At 30.1% G+C, this 20,949-nt stretch overlaps 3 protein-coding genes and 1 non-coding gene across 4 annotated transcripts; all 4 read left to right on the top strand.

The window, feature by feature from the left end:
* Positions 1-176: 176 nt before the first annotated feature.
* LOC125858472 (uncharacterized) lies at positions 177-1,048 on the top strand. Its single transcript, XM_049538261.1, has 2 exons — positions 177-358; positions 434-1,048. The coding sequence occupies exons 1-2, from the start codon at positions 231-233 to the stop codon at positions 909-911; spliced, it is 606 nt and encodes a 201-aa protein (XP_049394218.1). The 5' UTR covers positions 177-230; the 3' UTR covers positions 912-1,048.
* Positions 1,049-3,146: 2,098 nt separating this feature from the next.
* LOC125858469 (11-beta-hydroxysteroid dehydrogenase A-like) lies at positions 3,147-6,450 on the top strand. The gene is made up of 6 exons (XM_049538257.1): positions 3,147-3,372; positions 4,180-4,372; positions 4,479-4,564; positions 5,104-5,235; positions 5,330-5,494; positions 5,883-6,450. The coding sequence occupies exons 1-6, from the start codon at positions 3,181-3,183 to the stop codon at positions 6,171-6,173; spliced, it is 1,059 nt and encodes a 352-aa protein (XP_049394214.1). The 5' UTR covers positions 3,147-3,180; the 3' UTR covers positions 6,174-6,450.
* Positions 6,451-6,869: 419 nt separating this feature from the next.
* Positions 6,870-9,556, top strand: LOC125858723 (11-beta-hydroxysteroid dehydrogenase A-like). Its single transcript, XM_049538538.1, has 7 exons — positions 6,870-7,061; positions 7,289-7,481; positions 7,590-7,675; positions 7,838-7,969; positions 8,074-8,238; positions 8,322-8,399; positions 9,437-9,556. The coding sequence occupies exons 1-7, from the start codon at positions 6,870-6,872 to the stop codon at positions 9,554-9,556; spliced, it is 966 nt and encodes a 321-aa protein (XP_049394495.1).
* A 7,001-nt stretch (positions 9,557-16,557) lies between these two features.
* Positions 16,558-16,661, top strand: LOC125861099 (U6 spliceosomal RNA). Its single transcript, XR_007445960.1, has one exon. It is a non-coding gene; the product is annotated as a U6 spliceosomal RNA (small nuclear RNA).
* The last annotated feature ends 4,288 nt before the right edge of the window (positions 16,662-20,949 follow it).

Below are 20,949 nucleotides of genomic sequence, written 5' to 3'. Positions count from 1 at the left end.
TCCTCCCAAATCATAAAAGCAAAAGGGTGAAACACAAAAGCAGCTCAAAAGCATAGGCAAGAAGATAAGTAAAAGATACAACTTTTCTTTCTCCATTAACTTTAAATAAAGTTAGCTGTCTCCTTGCATGGTCTTTAATATAACAATGATGTTAAGAGCTTAATTAAGCCACAATCATTTTTCCAAAGCCTCTCTGTTTTCTGCAACTTTGCTCTGTTTTTAGAACAATAATGGATTCACTTCAAATAAAGAAAATTCAAGCCATCAACAAGTACAGGAAACAGCGGCTTCTCAACAAGATCATGCTCTACTCTTTCACTTCCATGACTTGCATTTTGATTCTCTCAAGTCCTCTTTGGTATCCCCTTCTTCGCGCTTTCGTAAGATCCCTTCTCTTCGACTCTATTCCCAAATTGGGTGCTCTGTTTTTCAGTTCTAAGTGCATTTTCTTAATTGGAAACATTATAGTCATAGTCCTTGTTGGAGAGTCCAAGATCTTCAAATCAAAATCTAATGTACTGAAACAGAGCTATGCAGCAGAGCAAGAAAATGATGATAAAAACTTCATCTTTGTCACTGGAGAGTGTAAGATTTCAAGATCGAAATATTCTTCTTCTTTACCTTTTAGTGTAAATTTTAAATATGGGCCAGAGCAAGAAGACGAATTTTGCGGATATGATGATAATAATGATGATGAACCTGAGGAGGAAAAGGAAAGTGTTAATCTTGAAAATGTGATGGATGGAATTAAGGGAAACTACTGCAGCAGCAATTACAGAGAGAATGAAGAATTAGAGAATTTTAAAGAGTTGAAATTTGAAACAGAGCCTAATGAATTAAGCAAGAGAGCTGATGATTTCATTGCAAGGGTCAATAATCAAATTAGACTTGAATCTGTAACAATGATTTAGGCTAATCATACATTTTCCCAATTGTAATCTCTCTTATATATATATACACTTAAAACAAACTGCAATTTGCATAATTTGTTCCCAACTAATGATGTGAAGTTGTTAATACTTTCACTTAAATTACTCTACTATGATATAAACAAAGTTGACATTTGGGTGTGTTAGGTACCATGGAAAATATTTTAAAATTTTTTCATAATTGGTTTTTAAAAATTTTAAAAAATATTTTTTAAATTTCACATGTTCATTTGTCAAAAGTTTAGGAAGATTTTCAATTTTTTTTTTAATATAATAAGTTTCTTATCAATGAAGAAAATGACTTTTCTTTCTAGTAAGTGCAGGAAAAACAAATACAATCATCCATAAAATGACATTTCATCTCATCTTCACTATACTCTGGAAAAAAATATTTCCTTCGTACCACCAAATACACCCTTAGGGGGTCGGTTTGGTAGTTGTCTAGTTGAATGAGGAATTGGTTGTGTGTATCAATTTTTATATATTCTATGTCTGATAGATAAAATAGTAATTAAATTATTTAGGTATAAAATTAAGATAATGTTTAGTTGACAATTTAGAATTGCAAAATATATGTATAAAGTATAAGAAAATTTATGTGAAATATTATTTAATACAGAATAAAAAATAAAATAATTAATCATGAATAATTAATCGCTCCATAATAACTATTTACATAAAATAATATATACATTCATTTACAATTAAGCTTGACATTATTAATATCTAATAACAACGAGGAAATATCTCAAAAGGTCACTCAACTATGTAAAATTATGTAAATCATTCAATTTGGTTTTGTATCAATAAAGTTACTCAACTTACAAATTTTCTTTTATAAAGTTATTCAAGTTAAACTATTTTTCTAGAAAATCATTAGAACCAAAAGATATAAGAGATNATCTTTCTATCTTATTCTTGTTTTATTAATTCCGTATCGTCGGGTTTTTGGGTGTTAGGCTGACGTGTCCGGTGGGGTTTGGACACGTGCCATCACATCCGGTTTTGGGGTGTGACAAAAATAGATGATTGCATAAACCACTCTTCAAGTTTAGTTTTGTAATACTTACTTTCATTTTAGTTTATAATATTATACTTACCTCTCTTAGTTTTTAATTAATAATTATTTTCTTAACATAATTATTATGAATATAAAAATATGGATTTGGCTCCCCCCATTACTCTTTTCCTCTAGTCAAATACACATTGAGATGAGAAACATATATCTTATTTAATTTTTAAACATCAAAATTATATCATTAATTAATTAATATCATAACCAAATAAGTTTTGAACAAATATTTTCTTTAACTTTGGTAAGAAAAGATATTCCCTACAAATCTTAGAATCTATTGATTTTATTTTATATTTTTATATTCAAATATTAATACTGCATATTATTTAATCACTTTTTGTGCTCGTAAATTTATTTTTTTAAATATTATATGGAGAAATAAAAATGAATCGATCGAAAATGAGTTAAATACAAATGGATAAACTACTCGACTCGATTCAAATTTTAAATGAGTATAAACAAGTTATCCAATGGATAATATAGATATTCATATTTACCCATATTATCATAGGATCATCTTAAAAGCTTCAAAAGCAAAATTTCTTACTTCACTCTTCACCTCCCCCTCACCCCCTACCCCATCCCATCCCACCCCAACGCCTCAAAATTAAAAAAATTATTTTTTACTTATTTTTTTAAAAAATTAAATTTATTTTTACTACTCTGACCCCTTCTCTAATATAAATTCGTTTTTTAAAAAAAAATTAATTTTTTTCCATATCCAACCCATTCCTACCCCGACCATCTACATTTAAAAAAATATTAGTGCCATTTTTATTTCTTTTATAAATAAGTCTCTTTTACCCACTTTACTCATTTAATTACTCACTTTTAAATGGATAATATAAATTTAGCTTTTTTTTTTAAATTTAAATGGATATCAATATAAATTATCCATTACCATTGCTAATCATGTACTCAAGCAATTATTCATTTGTTGACTAAGGTTGACGCAACAAAATTTATTGGTATCCTACAAAACAAAAATATATTATTACTAAAAAAAGAAGGATACGTGTCGAATTTATACTTCAACAAAAAACCAAATACTACACTCGCTTCCCACGTTTCCATCTATTTCTTTTTTCCCTTTCATTGTTCTTTATAACACTTTATAAACGGTCCATTGCACATTTTTTTTGTTATGAGCAAATAATAACATTAATACTAATAGCCATGGTGTTATTGGACTTGATTCACAAATTTCTCAACTTAGTAGCTCCTCCATTTACCTTATTTACTTTGTTGATTTTCTTTCCACCTTATCAATTTATCAAGTACTTCCTTTCAATATTGGGTAAAATTTTCAGCGAGGATGTAGCTGGTAAAGTTGTTGTCATCACCGGAGCTTCTTCGGGCATCGGCGAGGTTATATATTTACTTTACTTATTTTCTTTGTTTAATTAAGCATTTCAAATTTACTGTTTGTATATGATTTTTTTTAACTGTATATATAGTTAATGTTGACACCTTTGACATATTTTTTTCGTGTGTTTTCTTCTTTCATTTTGAATCCCTGCTAAAAATTCTAGCTCCAAGCACTTTATTAGTACTTCAAAATTTATTATTATTTGTGTAGGACAAGGATTGTTTGATTTGAATATAAGTTATGATTAAATTAGTTGTTATGGTATTGTTTTTTAGTGAATGTTTGGTTTGTGTATTAAAAATAATATGGATGTCATAATTTTTAAGAATAAATTGTTCGTTTAAAAGTAAGGTTAAAATGTAGGAAAGTGATATACAAAAATAGTTTGAGGGGTATTTTTGTCATTTTAATTATTTAATTCTAGTATAAATTATCTCGAAATTATTGTTTTGGGATAACTTATCTCATTACTAATTATTAATTCAAAGAGTCACTACATCGAAAATGATCATTAGTGACAATTAATTAACGGCAATAACTTAATTGCCACTTAATATATATTTTTAGCTGCAGTTAGCACTCTTTGTATATGTCCCTAAAGCCTTTAGCGACATTGATTCTAATGACACTTAACTAATGCAGACTTTAGCACTCTTTATTAATGTCTACATTTATTGCCTCTAAAAGTTGTTTTTGTTGTAGTGAGTGGCTGAAAAAGTAAGGATTGCCTATGTTGGACGTTTTTTATTTGGATTTTTTTGATGTATAGATAGTTTGATAGCTATAAAAAAATCTTGATTTCACAGCATTTGGCCTATGAATATGCAAGAAGAGGTGCATGCTTAACCATTGCAGCCCGAAGGGAGAAGAGTCTACGTGAAGTAGCCGAACGGGCACTTGATCTAGGCGCCCCGGATGTTTTAGTCGTCCCAGCTGATGTTTCAAAAGTTGAAGATTGTAGAAGGGTTACTGATAAAACCATGAGTCACTTTGGACGACGTGAGATTCAATTTAATTTGTTTGATTCTCCTACTTATTATCATGCTTTTGAAAGCTTTAAAAATGATAATTTTGACGTATTTTTTGTTGAACGTGTGAATTGCAGTGGATCATCTTGTTAATAATGCTGGAATGACATCAGTTTCTCTGTTTGAAGAAATAGAAGACATTACTAACATGAGATCCATCATGGTAATAATAGTAATCCCTCCGTCTCAGATTACTTGTCACTTTTTTTTCCAAAGTTAAAACTATATAAACTTCGATCAACGTTTTAATATATATTTTTTCACCACATTGATTAGTATAAATAAGATAATATTCCGCCGAAGGGGGGTTCGGATGAACCCCTTAGTATAAGGTGGCTCCGCCCCTGCATTGATATGGGAAAAATTGTATCTTATACTAGTTTTTAAATTAATTATCTAATTAAGTTTCGAAGATTAGTCAAAATGACCCTCGAGAAGCAGAACATGACTAGTATTTTTAGACAGTGGGAGTAACATATATTCATGTCACGGGTAAATGATCAAATAGAAATTACTCAAAGTATTACGAATGGTTTGACATCCTCCATTCTAATCTATAAGGCACTCTAAAATTTCATATGATACCGATTATTTATGTTACCTCACAACTATTAAAATTTTAAATTTGATTTTAACTATTCAATGGCATGTTTCTACTTTTGTTACTATTACTTGTTTTTTTTTTTTTTTTGGAATTTGCAGGACATCAGCTTCTGGGGTTCAGTTTACATGACAAGGTTTGCGATTCCCTACCTGAGATATAGCGAAGGTAGAATCATTGTGCTTTCTTCTGCTGCATCTTGGATACCTGCTCCAAGAATTAGCCTTTACTCTGTAGGTCTACCAACTTTGCCGTTTCCATGAACAACTTCCATTTTTTTTTCGTTTTGATAAGTAGACTTAATTACTTTTATGTTATGCATGGTAGGCAAGCAAAGCAGCGATGGTACTGTTTTTTGAGGCGTTAAGAATTGAATTCGGACGGGATATCAAAATAACATTGGTCACACCTGGCTTTGTTGAATCAGAAATGACGCAAGGGAAATTCATAGACAAGACTGGCAAAGTAGATGTTAATCCTCAAATGAGGGATGTAAGTTTCTCTTTTCTCCCTCTCTCGCGCACAAACTATTGCAATGACATGACATGTTATTTTTTACGAACACTTCCTCTATACTAAACTATGGTTATACGTTAATACCGTGCATTGTGCAATATCACTTCAATATATGCCTTAAACCAATTTAAACGTAATTTATTGATGTCTCTAGTTAAAACCTTATTTTATATGTTCAAGACTATGATTTGTTTCTATGGGATAGTCCCGGGGTCAAAATGTGACGATGAACCATAATGTCACGAGTTTGAATTTCAGTCTCTATAATTAGTCTATTAAGCGATCAAGTCTTCCACAAATTAGACGTGATTACCAAGAAAACGCGATATTAGTATCTAATTTGGGGGTTTAATGAATAAACCAGGTTGAAGTGGGCATAACCCCAGTGATGAAAGTAGAAGACTGTGCCAAGGCCATTGTGAATGGCGCTTGTCGAGGGGAGAGATACATTACTGTGCCATCTTGGTTCCGAGTCACCTACTTGTGGAAGGTTTTCTGTCCAGATGTTGTTGAGTGGTTTTTGAGGTTGTTGTACCTTTCCGGTTGGGGAGCTTCGCCAGAGGATGCTCCAAGCAAGAAAATATTGGATTACACTGGTGTTCAAAAAGTCTTGTACCCTGAAAATATCCGGGAGCTTGAACCTAAGACCGAGTGATGTTGGGCCCGGCTGGTTGATGTCAAGACCCGGGGCTGTTCGATCAAGTAAAGGAAACTGAATGAAATTCGTAATTGTCTATCTATATTAAATATAATAAGTTGGTTGTTTTGTTTCTATGTATCTCTGTTACTAAATAATTTGACAAACATAATAAATTTTATCAAGTTGGTTGTTTCTTCGTATTTATATTTAAAAAGTTTGTAAATTATTGATTGTGAACTCAATTATTATTTCATATTAACTTGAAATCATCTTAGGAATGCACTGTACACTTTTAAATTCTGGATCCGCCTCGCCTCTTACTTAGTCCATATCTCGGTCCCTTTAATCCCCTGCATACCTGTCTTGTTGGTTCTACAAAATTATACTGAATTGTACTTAAGTATATATGTGTACACAACTTTAGATGTAGTAGGCCAGTTGGTGCTCATTAATGAGTTAGTTACTACTCTCTAATGTGGCCCCTGTATTAAATAACTACATAAAGTAATACTAATTGTTAGATTAATTTCTAGTTTTGTAGATGCTATATAAGTAGCTATTCTGTTAGCTTGTTAGATTACTTGCTAGCTTTGTAGATTCTAATTTACAGCTCATCTTCATAACATATAAGCATTCCTTTGAAAAACTTACAGTCCATAGTTGCACACTTTTTGTTAGAAAAAACAGGTAGCTAAGCAATTAGTAATAGCCATGATGATATTGGACCTAATTCACAAATTTCTCAACTTAGTAGCTCCTCCATTTACCTTGTTTGCTTTGTTGTTTTTGTTGCCACCTTATCAATTCATCAAGTACATCTTGTCAATATTGAGCACAGTTTACAGTGAGGATGTTGCTGGCAAGGTTGTTGTCATTACTGGGGCTTCCTCAGGCATCGGCGAGGTTATATATTCACTTTACTTATTTAGGCCTCTCCCTATCGTATTTGATTGAATGCAGAATTTAAGAAAAAAAAAACGTAAATTTTATGGTCATTTGTTTAGTTATAGTTTAAGGTTAAATTGTCGCTGAATAAGGACAAATTATGAAACTGAGTAGGACATTTTTTATCTGGATTTGTTTGATGTTAGATGGTTTGATCATAGCTAAAAAAAATCTTGATTTCACAGCATTTGGCCTATGAATACGCGAGAAGAGGTGCATGCTTAACCATTGCAGCCAGAAGAGAGAAGAGTGTAAGTGAAGTAGCCGAAAGGGCACTTGATCTAGGTGCCCCGGATGTTTTAGTCATTCCAGCTGATGTTTCAAAAGTTGAAGACTGTAGAAGGATTGCTGATAGAACTATAAGTAACTTTGGACGACGTGAGATTTGATTTATAATTTGTTTGATTCTCCTACTAATTATTATGCTTTTGAAAGCTTTAATTATGTTAATTTTGACGAATTTTTTGTTCCGTGCGTGAATTGCAGTGGATCATCTGGTTAATAATGCTGGCGTGATTGCAGTTGCTTTGTTTGAAGAAATAGAAGACATCACTAACTTTAGATCCATCTTGGTAATAATAATATATTCATGTCACGGGTAGATGGTAGGGATTATGTATGCGTACACAACATCCTCCTCAGACTTTACTTGTGAGATTATACTGGCTATGTTGTTGTGGCTGTTGATGTCATGTTCTGTGTCCCAACACCTAATGTCATGTTGAAATATGCAGGACATCAACTTCTGGGGTTCAATTTACATGACAAAGTTTGCGATTCCTTACCTGAGACGTAGCGAAGGTAGAATCATTGTGCTTTCTTCTGCAGCATCTTGGATTCCTGCTCCAAGAATGAGCCTTTATGCTGTAAGTCCACCAACTCTGATGTTTCCTAATTTTAACCCCCTAATGAACAGCTTTCATTTATTTATTTTTTCCGTTTTGATACCCTTACATTTGTGTTATTGTAGGCAAGCAAAGCAGCGATGACCCTGTTTTTTGAGGCGTTAAGGATTGAATTTGGACGGGACATCAAAATAACATTGGTCACACCTGGCTATGTTGAATCAGAAATGACACAAGGGAAATTCATAGACAAGACTGGCAAAGTAGATGTTGATCCTAAAATGAGGGATGTAAGTTCTCTTAACCAAATTAAACGAAATCTATTGAAACGCGATATTAGTATCTAATTTGGGGGATTTGATGAATAAATCAGGTTCAAGTGAGCATAATCCCTGTGGTGAAAGTAGAAGAATGTGCCAAGGCCATTGTGAATGGTGCTTGTCACGGAGAGGTTGTTGTGGCTTATGTTGGGTATGTAGCAAGAGTTAATGGGAGATTGAGGGAAGATGAAAGAGGAACTTGGAAAAAGTTGGAAACTTGAAAAGTTGAGAACTTGAAAAGTCCTCTTATGCTTTATTGAAAAAACATTGAAAAGACATTTGTCCCTCATCAATGGTGGAAAGAAAAATAGGAGAGTTTAAATATAGAAACACTCCTATTAATTGTTAAAAAGGTTGGAAAGAGGGACCCCCCTCGCGCCGTCGTCGCTCGGCTCGGCTTTGGCTTTGGCTTTGGCTTTGGAAAAATGATCGAGAGATTATTTTTTGGACAAAGTTTGTTTTAATTATTTTAGTTAATTAATTATTTAATTAATTAAATTAAATGGCCAACGTTTTAATTAGTTAATTAACCGATTCAATTAATTAGTTAATTGACCCGACCCGACTCGAATCCACGCGCGACCCGTTTAATTTAAATCTTTCCCGTTTTATTTAAATTTCCCGCAGTGACTGTTCTGAAAGGTTGCAACTTTCAGAAACAGCCATGACCGTTTGAAAGGTTGCAACTTTCATGAATGGTCGTGTGGATTCTTAAAGGATTGCAACTTTTCGGAATCAGTTCCTCTTGCCTATAAATACATTGATTCTTCAGATTTATTCCTTACGAATTTTCTGATTTCTTCTTCTTCTTCTGCACAAAATTTCTTCGTGTACTTTACTGCTGTTGAGTGGTTCGCTGACACCAGCGTTTTGGGTATCAATACACTGGTGATTGAGATCATTCTATCCTGGGAGGACATATTCCAAATTAAACCTCGGATACTAGAGGGGAATAATTTCCTTAAGGGGACACTGTGCATTCAGTGGGCTTGATCTTTTTCTGATTCTGTTTTTTCCAGATTGTGGTACGTTTATTACAGATTTTAGTTTTGTCAATTAATTTCTGTTCATCTATTCTTACTAGTTTATTAAACTTTGGTTACTTCGTGTTTCTGCAAAGTTTATTAAAATCAGTAATTCTGATTTTTTATACACAGATTAATAACAGCTTAGCAGTTCAGGAACGTCGCTAGAGGATGCTTTAAGCAAGAAAATATTGGATTATACTGGTATTAAAAAAGTGTTGTACCCTGAAAATATTTGGGAGCTCGAATCTAAGATCAAGTGATGCTGGGGCCTGATATATATATATATATATATATATATCATGTTGGTTGTTTATACTCGAGCTAGAATCCTTATGTCAGCTTGGTTGTTCAAAAGATTGTCTCTTTACCACTTGCATCTTCATCTCTTCGAAAGCCCAAACCATTCGATTTGAATCTGCATTAGTCCTATTTCATGTGCAAAGCCTCTTCAATAAAGACCTATTTTTTTTTACTTCTCCCCCATTTCTCATATTGTTGTTGGAAAGAGAATACGTGCTATCCACAGATTAAAGAGAGGGTTTGTTACAATATTTATATTAAGAAATCTAAAAGATATTTATAAATCATTGATCGTCAACTCAATTATTATTTTACGTTGAACTTGAAATGATGGTAGGAATCCACAGTACATCTCGGACCTTTTAATCCACTGCTCCTTGTTGGTTCTGCAAAATTATAGGACAGATTGGTGTTGTGACCATATTCATTCATTTTTGAATGAGAGAAGAGATACTCCACTTGTAGTAGATGGTTAGAGAATGGCGTAAAACTGTTTAACAGAGCAATTTTTCAGTCTTTACCAAACAAACCTCAGACTAGATTAATTTTTGATAGTATATACCATGATGCACCCTTTGCATGATCAAAGCTAAAGTGTGGTTGGTTCATTTTCTGCGGGTTGGATATGTGAAGAGGGGATGTATAGATGCATAAGTGGTAAGACATGTCTATGACACAACTTCAAGTTATCGAGGACATGATCCTAGATAAGATGATGTGGGATTTCACTGGATATGTTGTTGTTGGTGTTGCACACCCAAATTTAAGTCGTAGAAGAAAACTCAATTGGTTAAATACTTGAACTATAATACTCTTGGTTAAATATTTGAACTATAATACCGTTGGTTAAATATTTGAACTATAATACCGTTGGTGAGAGCATGATTTACCTCCCGGTAATCCTTCTCCCACTACATCAAAAATGATCTTAGCGGCAATTAATTAACGGCAATAGCTCAATTACCGCTAATAATGTATTTTTAGCGGCATTAGCACTCTTTGTATATGTTCCTAAAGCTTTTAGCGACATGGATCTAATGATACTTACTAATGTCAATAAAGACTTTAGCACTCTTTATTAATGTGTCTATTTATTGCCGCTAAAAGTTGTTTTTGTTGTAGTGTATTATCCTTCTTCTGCCCTTAATTTTGTTTTAGTATTTAAAAAAAATACTTGAAGAAAATTAATTAAAAACATAAAAGGGAAGAAATTTCAGGAAACACGAATAAATAATAATAATAATAATAATAATAATAATGATGATGATGATGAGGATAATAATAATAATTATAATTATAATAATAATGATGAGGATAATAATGATAATAATAATAATGATGAGGATAATAATGATAATAATAATAGTGAGAATAATAATAATTATTATAATTATAATTATGGCATTAATGGGATGAGTCTAAATTTATGCAAATTTTCCTGCCATCAAACAAGGAAAAGAAAGTAAAAACTTGAATTAAATGCCGTAGAAGAAAAGGACAGAAAAAGGTCGAAATTGGGGAAATTTTAGGAAAAAATAAATAAATGATAGTAATAACTGGGAATACATAAAGATTTATGTAATTTCTTCCGATTTTCTAGAAATAAATAAAGATTAAAATTCAAAAAATCAACAAAAAAAGAAACAGAAATATTCATCTATATGAAATATACATCACATCACCTTCCTCATTCTTAGAATTAGTTTAAAAATAAAAACAATACAAATATAAATATGTAGATCGTAAGCTAAAACGCTAAAACTCATAAGTCCATCATATCCATTTTTTACTTTTGGCTTAATTACTTTTGTCTGAAAATAGGTGCTTAAAAGTTAAAAACATTTTTTTGTCTTTCCCAAGCACCCAAAAAGTACAAAAGAGTTTAAAATTCAAAAACTATTAAAAATAAGTTAATTCAAACATTGATTAAATATTTTGATTTCTTAATGGGGAATATATCATTCTAAGACCACAACATTTTATTTTTTGCTATAAATAGACATGAAAACTCATCAATTATGCATCACTTCATCATAAGAAAATTTTTAAAAAAAAAAAACTACTCCACTAGTAATTAAGAAATGGAAGGTAAGGGATTAAGGAAGCAGAGTGGAATTATGCTAATGATGGTGATTATGACCTTAATTATTTGTGATCCAATTAAGGTAGAGAGTGCAGTTGGAATTGATATACATCCATGTACACTGCCTGCATGTATAGCAGCATGCAAGAAACTGTTGAAGGATAAATATAAAAGTGCGACATGTGCAACGGGGCCTAAAGGAAAATATTGTATATGTTTGGGATAATGAACTATATATTATAATTATATATAAGTACTTTTTTATAAAATTATAAAATTCACTTTAATGAAGGAATGTTGGGTTTCATACTGTACTAGTTAGAATCTCATCAATGAAGTGATGTTGTTCGCAATTCTCCGTTATTTATAATGATACAAAACTTATGTTAATTAGAAATCGAACTATGTTTTCTTGTTTGAGTTTGACAGCAAGTTAGTATTAATAAAATATCAAGTTTTTAAACAACATTAAGTCAGTTTTCTGCTACCCGATAAATATATTTCTGTGTGATAATCGAACTAATTAATTAAGACCTCGTAAATGTGTGATTAAATATATGGCTATTTAAATTAGTAAGAATTGGTGTTTATACGCCAGTTTTTGTGCGAGTTTTTATTTTGAGTTAACTCATGAAATTTCTCCTTTAGTCCAAAATTAAACCAGAAAGAAACATTAATTATTTTTTCCATTCAATTACTTCTCTCTAAGAAGATATATAATCATTAGTTTAATCATCTAAGGAAGAGTTATATAAGAGTAGTTTAGTCAAATAAATTTCTTATAATTAATGTTATTAACTGATTTTTAATGGGTAAGTGATTACTCTTCTATCTCAATTTATGTGATGGTGTTTGATTGAGTACGAGTGCAAAATGAAAGAAAATATATATATATATATATGTTGACAACGCGTGATCATCTAAAAAAGATAATTTATCATTTATTTTCTATAAATCACCTTATGAATAAAATGAAAAAATTTAAAATTAAATTATTTGAAAATATAAAAATTATATTGTCAACTCATCGAATAATTAACACCTGTATTTTTTAGAAACTCCTACCTTTTTTTGCTTTTATGGTGACTCGAACCCATTCTTATACTTTTGTAAACCCAAAAGATATATTTTTTTTCTTTCTATTAAGCCAGTCGTACGTATCTTTTGTGGCCATAATCAAGAAAGTAATCACCTGAATCTTAGATTAGGAACACTATTTAATCTAATATTCCTTTTCCAAATTTGCAAAAGAGAGACAAAAACAGAAATTGCCATTTATTCACTATATAGTTGTGTATGTATACGATTGGACAGTTTACTAAACCTAATTAACAAATTAAAACACAATTTTAATGTTGTCCAAAGGTCACTTTAATCTCCAATCAGCTACCTTATTGGACACAAATTATATTAACATTATAAATGATACATGCCTAGTGGAATGTGATACACCTGAATCTTAGATTAGGAACACTATTTAATCTTAATATTCCTTTTCCAAATTTGCAAAAGAGAGACAAAAACAGAAATTGCCATTTATTCATTATAGTTGTGTATGTATACGATTGGACAGTTTACTAAACCTAATTAACAAATTAAAACACAATTTTAATGTTGTCCAAAGGTCACTTTAATCTCCAATCAGCTACCTTATTGGACACAAATTATATTAACATTATAAATGATACATGCCTAGTGGAATGTGATACATCATATCTTTAATTTATTTATTTTTAATACTAAGATACGAATACAATATTATGGACTGCATTTAAATATTGAGTTACCAACTTGATGGGAAATCATCGGACTACAATTTTTTTTTACTATAAATAGAAATTCATTCATATGCAGAACTTATAAGGAAAGATTTAAAATTAATTAATGGAAGTTAAGACAATGAAGAAGAGTAGTGGAGTTATGCTAATGATGGTGATTATGGTGTTAATTATTTGTGATCCAATTAAATTATTTATATAAATCTAGTCTAGTTTGGTAAGTAATTATAATCAGAAAATATTAGTCCAAGAATATTTATATGGAGTATAAGTTAGGCAAACATTATGGGAGCGAGAATGGAATGGTGTGGGGGGTAGGGTGTGGTGAAGGTACGTAGAGATGGAGGTGGGAAGCATGAGTAATGCGGATATAATCTCATGAAATGTCATTTATAAAACTTTTTTTTTTACCCCAGGAACTCCAACCTTTTTTACTTTCGTGATAATTAATCGAACATTTTTATTTTTTATAATTATCAATATGAGATTTTATTTACACCCACCCATCGATATATCTTTCATGTACCCCTTCTCCTACCTGCACTTCAACTAACTTTTTAAAATACATCACCTAATAACTTTTTAAATGAAACACAATTTCATTTGTTTGTGTGTGGGGGGGGGGGGGGGGGGGGGTTAAATGAGGTCCACAACTAACTACAAAACAGCACCTGCATCCAACCACATTTTTTCTTAAATTTCTCAAAGATACGTTTTTTCCTTTTAAGAATTTCCAAATCTCTTGTTCCTCCAACCATAAAAAAGAGTGGTGGGTGCTCCATTTCATTTCCAAATCTGAAAACGAGGAGACATTTATATAATGAACTTTTTTTTCCTTTTTAATCACTTACATATGATTGGATTAATTAGAGTGCTAATATATCATAGTACATAAAGCCTTTTCACCTAACCCCACTAATTAGGAATAATCGCCCAAATGTTTGCTCCTTATTGGGCATAGCTTATAATAACATAGGATGGAAATAAGGCAAGTGCGATGCATACTTCATAAATCTTTGTCTAGATGTGCCACATCACTCTTCCAAGCAGGTGCGGCTTTGATAACGATTTTAATTTTTTTATTAACATGTTATTGATTCTTAACAGTTTGAGATTATTTTAGCAGATTAACTCATAATCCTATAGTAAATTAAATAATTATATATATACCATTTTGTATATAAAGAAAGACCCTAACTTAGAAATTAATTTTCTACTTTTATTTCTGTCTATCTCAAAGTGTTGGTTATTCTACAACGAAAAAGTGTTTGCTTTTGAGCAAGAAGCAATTTGTGGACTCATGTGCATAGTTCATTTGGTTTGTCACCTTGTTTCTAAGTGATTTTTGATTATTTTTTTTTGTGTCAAATTTGAATGGTTAAACTGATAACCGAACCGATTAATAACCAATATCTTTATAACGATTTAGCATGTCTACAAACCGATAATCAATAAGTCAAATTGATAAATTTCAAAACCAAATTAAATAGACGGATACGTAACCCCTACTTCTACGTACGAACGGAGGAAGAAAAAGCTTATTCATGTGAAATAAAAAAAAAGGCAAGTATTATACTCAAATGTGCCCTTTTAACTTGGCCTCATTTTACATTTATGCCCTTCAACTTTGGGTGTTTACAAGTTGTCACTTAAAATGTATAAAGTTGAACAAGTAAACACATGAATCCTACGTGGCATAATACATGTAGGACACCGCGTAGGACGACACAGATTGTCGGATGCCACATAAGACACGTGTGTCTATTTGTTCAACTTTATACAAGTTTAAGTGTCTACTTGTGCACATCCAAAGTTTGAGGACATAAATGTGATTTAAGCCCAAGTTAAAGGGCATATTTATATATTATGTAAAAAAAAGAGTAAGTTTTAAATCAATATAAATATACATATATAAATGTAAGACTAGATTACATTATAATGGGTTGGATTTAGTTAAACAATATGATTTCTTAATGAGGAATATATATCATTGGACCACTACATCTTCTTCTCTTTTTTTTTTCTTCTATAAATAGACATGAAAACTCACCTATTATGCATCAGTATTTCATAAGAAGAAAAAAAAACAATTAGTAAGAAATGGAAAGTAAGGCATTAAAGAAGCAGAATGGAGTTATGCTAATGATGATAATTATGGCCTTAATTATTTGTGATCCAATTAAGGTGGAATGTGCATTTGGAATTGACATAAATCCATGTACACTTCCTGCATGTATAGCAGCATGCCAGAATATATTGAAGGAGAAATATCAAAGTGCGACATGTGCAACGGGAACTAAAGGAAAATATTGTGTATGTTTAGGATGATGATATATCATATATATAATTATTAACTACCTTATTGTAAAATTAATAAGTGAAAAAGGGCATGTATGTTGGGTTTCTGTACTTGTAATAGTTTAGAATCTTATCAATGAAGTAATGTTCTTTGTGATTCTCCGCTATTTTATTTTTTGTTTCGAGAAAATAAGTAGAAGTATCTCTATTTATAATATTATGAAACTTTGCTTTATAACAAGAATCGAAAAATCTATTTATGTTTGAATTTGACGACAATCTATTAAATAAAAATATATCAAAATATCAAATTCTAAATAACTTTAAATTAGTTTACCCCTACCCGATAAATCTATTTCTGGGTGATAAATCAAAATTAATTAACTAAGACCTCGTTAATGTGTAGACAATTATGTTATCTTTGTTCGAAATGTTGGTAAAAATCAGTGTTTTATAAGGCTTTTTTGGGGTGAGCTTTAGGGTGGGACACTAGTAAAAATGCATCGGGGCGATCTGTGGGGGTGAAAGTGTAAGTTTAGGTGTTGGACGAGTTTTTATTTTGGAAAGTAAGCGCGGAAAATTTCTCCTAATTAATATAAAAATTACTAAATAAGTCCTTAAATAAATACCAAATAAACATAAATTTAACTTCTTATCGAATTTTAAGAAGTTAGGGGAAAAAGGTGAAATTTACTCATGAACTATTCAAAATGAGTCAGTTTTATTTTATGTTATATTTTTCATTCAAAAATACCCTTGTCATTATATTTTTTACTCAAATATGCTCTCCAACTAGCCACCCTGTCCCTTCGGGGACATCTGATTAAAATTGAAACGATACAAAAAAGATTAGCTTGACACTACCAAAGTATAACATGCATAAATCACAAAATGGTTCAAACTAGCTAGCCACCCTTGATATCGTAATATTCAGGCCATCAACGAAGTACCAAATAACACCTGCAATATTTCGTCATATCCCATTTTTATACTTAAGAGTAGCAACTCAAAAGATACATTTACTTCTTTTAAGCTAAGTCCGTATCTTTTGGGGCCATAATCAAGAAAGTAATCCCATGAATCTTATAGATTAACTAGGGAATTTGGCCGCACTTCGCACAATTATGAATTTATATACGTAAATTTATTTTTAAAAATAATTATGATACAAAAAATAAAAAATCAATTATAGAAATAAGAAAAATGATAAAATCACAATACAAATATTTTTTTTAGAATTAGAGCTTAAGTGTATTACATTTTTATTATCAAATGTTTTTTTTTAAAAAAAGACTAATTTATTAAGAAAAAAAATCATATATTATGATGTTAATACATAAATTCGGATAAACATATTTAAGGACTTGATTTTTTTTCTTATTTTTGTCAAATGATAAATTTACTATCCGATGAATCTTCCTTTAGTTCGGCAAAAATAAATGATGAAACTAAAAATAGGAGGAAATAGAGATAAATATTTCTATTTCATTTCTTCTTCAATATTTAATCCTTTCTTTGTCCTTGTTTTTTTTCTTATTATCATCGTCTAAATAATTATTATTCTCTATTTTTCATTATCATCTAAATAAACCTCTATTAAACCTCTATTGCTAATTTTTTGTATATATCTTATATTATTATGGTGATTCATTAGAAGTAGAAGAAATGAACAAATTTAAATGGTTCTTCCCCATAAGAAATACCTAATAATTTTGTAATTCAATACTTAATATGCATTTTTGAGCCATAAGTAATAAAGTTTAAACGTCTATTAGCGTAGTTAGTTGTGTTCTGACAAAGTTACAAATAACTAATTTGAGCCTAAATGAAAATGTAATTTAGTAAAATTAAAAAAATTTTAAGAACCTAAATTTTAAAAAATATATAGAGAGAGAACATATGAAAAAGTAAGTAAAAAGAGAAAAATAACAACACAATTTTGTCAAGTCCTTAATCACAAAAACAAAGATAATAAAAAATCATATAATCAATGCAATTATTTTTGAGTTTTTATTAGGCACCCCTTCTATCCATATCCAAGTGTCTTTTCATGGAGTCAAACTAAAGTATACTTTTCATGGAGTCAAACTAAAGTATAAATCTGATACTATAACAATAATATCGAATATCATTATTTCAAATATGGAACAAAAATAATAATTTTGAGTAGGAATCTAATGAAAAAAAAATGACTTTATATAGACAAAATTGAAGAAATTAATATCATAAGGTATCTTAAATTTTGAAATTAAATAGTTGGGGGTAATGAATATAAAAATTTAAAGAAAAAGAGTTAATAATATTAATTAAAGTAAAAATTCAATTAGGTATAAGTTATGGAGATAAAAATTTTAAAATAAATAAAAGAAGGGAAAAATAAAATAATGAAGACCAAAAAAAACTCATGAACTATTCAACATTTGTTGGGTGTTTAAGTTTTATTAGGAAAGCAAGCAAATTAACTTCTTCTCTTTTTGTACTACTCCATTGTGTTTAACAAAAGTGAAAGAGGAAAAAAAAAATACAATAAAAAAACAGACAAATATCTTGAAATATTAAAATAGTGAATATTGAGACTTTTAATTTTTTGTAACAAAGAATAATAATGAGGGTAAATAATTTTTCAGACATTTAAGTATAACAATAAATAGAGGAGTAGTAGTTGATATATTTATTTTTTGTACAATAATAAGTAAATAGAAAAATATGAAAAATTGGGGAAAAAAGATAAATAGAATCTTTGGCCAATGAGAGGTGCAACTTCATTTCTCTATGAGATTTTTAAGTACAACAATATGTAATAGCTATTAGAAATGTATCATAGATAATATACTTTCAGGCATGGCAAAATTTTAGAATATTGAAATCAAAACAATACATTAATGAATCTTTAAAATATTGAAAGCATTCAAACTTTATACTAATATTATCATCTATCTTGATGAGTCTTTCAACATAATTAAACTTCCTTCTTCATTTTGATGATCTTGTACTAAATTAATGTGAACATCTCTTTACAATGAATCTTTGAAAAATATATCTTTGATCTTTATCAAAGTGAAGAATATATCATGTCACTGTCTTTTTTATGATTTCTTATGAAAAAGATGAAGAATGATTTTTATTTTTTTTTAAAGAGAAAAAAAACTACACTAATAGAAAGAAAGAATGTAGGGGTGTGCACTATTCGGATTAAACCGAATAACCAAATCAAATCAAATCGAATTTTTATTTGGATTGGTTTTTTGGTTTTGGATTAATAAATTACTTTGTTTGGTTTTTTTGTTTGATTTTGGGTTTTAAAAAATAAAAACCGAAAAAACCCGAATTATATATATATATATAATGTTTAGGTTTAGAATTAAGTTGGAATTAAACACTTTTGTCCCCTTTTGGTTATTGCCTTTCATGATGATTACGTTTATTTTTTTATGTTTGAATTACATCTATAATAGGTATACTTATAAGTATTGTGTTTTAAGTTTTACTTATGATTTATATTAGAAAGTATATTTAAGGGATTAAATATTATTACTTTGGTTATGTTATTAATTATTGATATAACCGAATAAGCAAACCGAAAAAAGCCGAACCGAATAGGGAAAAACCAAATCAAATCAAATTTATTTTGGATCGGATTGGGTTACACTTTTACAAACCAAAAACCAAAAAATCCAAACCGAATAGTGCAAAATCAAATTGAAAAACCGAATGCACACCCCTAAAAGAATGAGAAAAAAACTACACTAATAGAAAGAAAGAATGAGAAAAATAAAAAATGAATATTCAACATCTCCATGGATGATTGTAATTTATAGATTTGATAATCCATAAGAATAAGTTGAAGAGACATGTTATTTAAGTAAAGAATATGAATAGATGGAGGTTTTTTGTAACTCATTAGATTAAATTAGAATAGTAAATATGATTGTTTTTTTTATTTAATAAATAAAATATTTAATGAAAAGAATTAAAAAAAAAAAAATCAAAAAAGGAGAAAAAAAAATGAAGGTCATAGAGAGGTGCCACATCACCTTGTCAATGGTTCTCCTTTATATTATATATAGATTAGTGCTCCATTAATTCATTTTCCAAATTTGCAGAAGAGAGACAAAAACAGAAATTTCCATTTATTCACTAGTTTTGTATATGATTGGACAGTTTGCTAAACCTAATACACAAATTAAAACACAATTATAATGTTGTCCAAGGGTCACTTCAATCACCAATCAGCTAACCCCCAAAACAGATCTAGTTAAGAATCTCCAAAACGTTGATTCCTTATTGGACACAAATTATTATATTAAGTTATTAACATTAGCTAGTGGGATATCGATTATGATACTTCATATCTTAATTATTTTTGTTTAATACTAACACAGGAATACAATATTATGAGCTGCATTTAAATATTGAGTTACCTACTTAATGGGAATCATCAGACTACTAAATTTTCCCTATAAATACACGTGAAAATTCATCGTTATATATCCAGTGCTTATAAGGAAAGAAACTTAGAAATTAGTACTAGTACTTAATTAAGGCAATGAATAAGAGTAGTGGATTTATGCTAATGATGGTGATTATGGTGTTAATTATTTGTAATCCAATTAAGGTGGAGAGTGCAATTGGGATTGACATAAATCCATGCACAGTTCCAGCATGTGTAGCTGCTTGCAAGAAAGTTTTGAAGGCCAATTACCAAAGTGCAACTTGTGCCACGGGACCTAAAGGAAAATATTGCATCTGCTTGGGATAATGATACTCTAAGCTGGCTAGTGTGTACTTTGTTTTATTTTATATAGTGAGGTAAGAAATAGTGTCGTATAAAATGAAACAGACGAAGTAATATTTTGAATAAGGTTCCTTCCGATTCACTTGGAAAGGAAGGAAGGAATAATGTTGTGTTTTATTTAGTGTGCTAATATTAAGCCAATCGCTATTAGATAAATCTATTACTAATAATATTATTGGGTTTTAGTCCAAGGATCTCTCTTCATCAGTGTAATCTAACCACTACTTTCAATAAATAAATAAAAGTTGCTCAGTTTTGTTCTGAATGTATGTAAGCAACAAGTGCTTCTTCCCATTTCTTTTTTTGATCTGTTTGGTCCCTAGAAGAATATTCTTCATGAGAATTGTTCTCCATAAGTATTAAGTAGTATATAAATCTAGTCTTATTTGGTCGTAAGCA

This window comes from Solanum stenotomum, chromosome 3 (genome assembly GCF_019186545.1).
Source record: "Solanum stenotomum isolate F172 chromosome 3, ASM1918654v1, whole genome shotgun sequence".
Classification (NCBI taxonomy): domain Eukaryota; kingdom Viridiplantae; phylum Streptophyta; class Magnoliopsida; order Solanales; family Solanaceae; genus Solanum; species Solanum stenotomum.
This window is presented reverse-complemented; position numbering and strand designations above follow the sequence as displayed.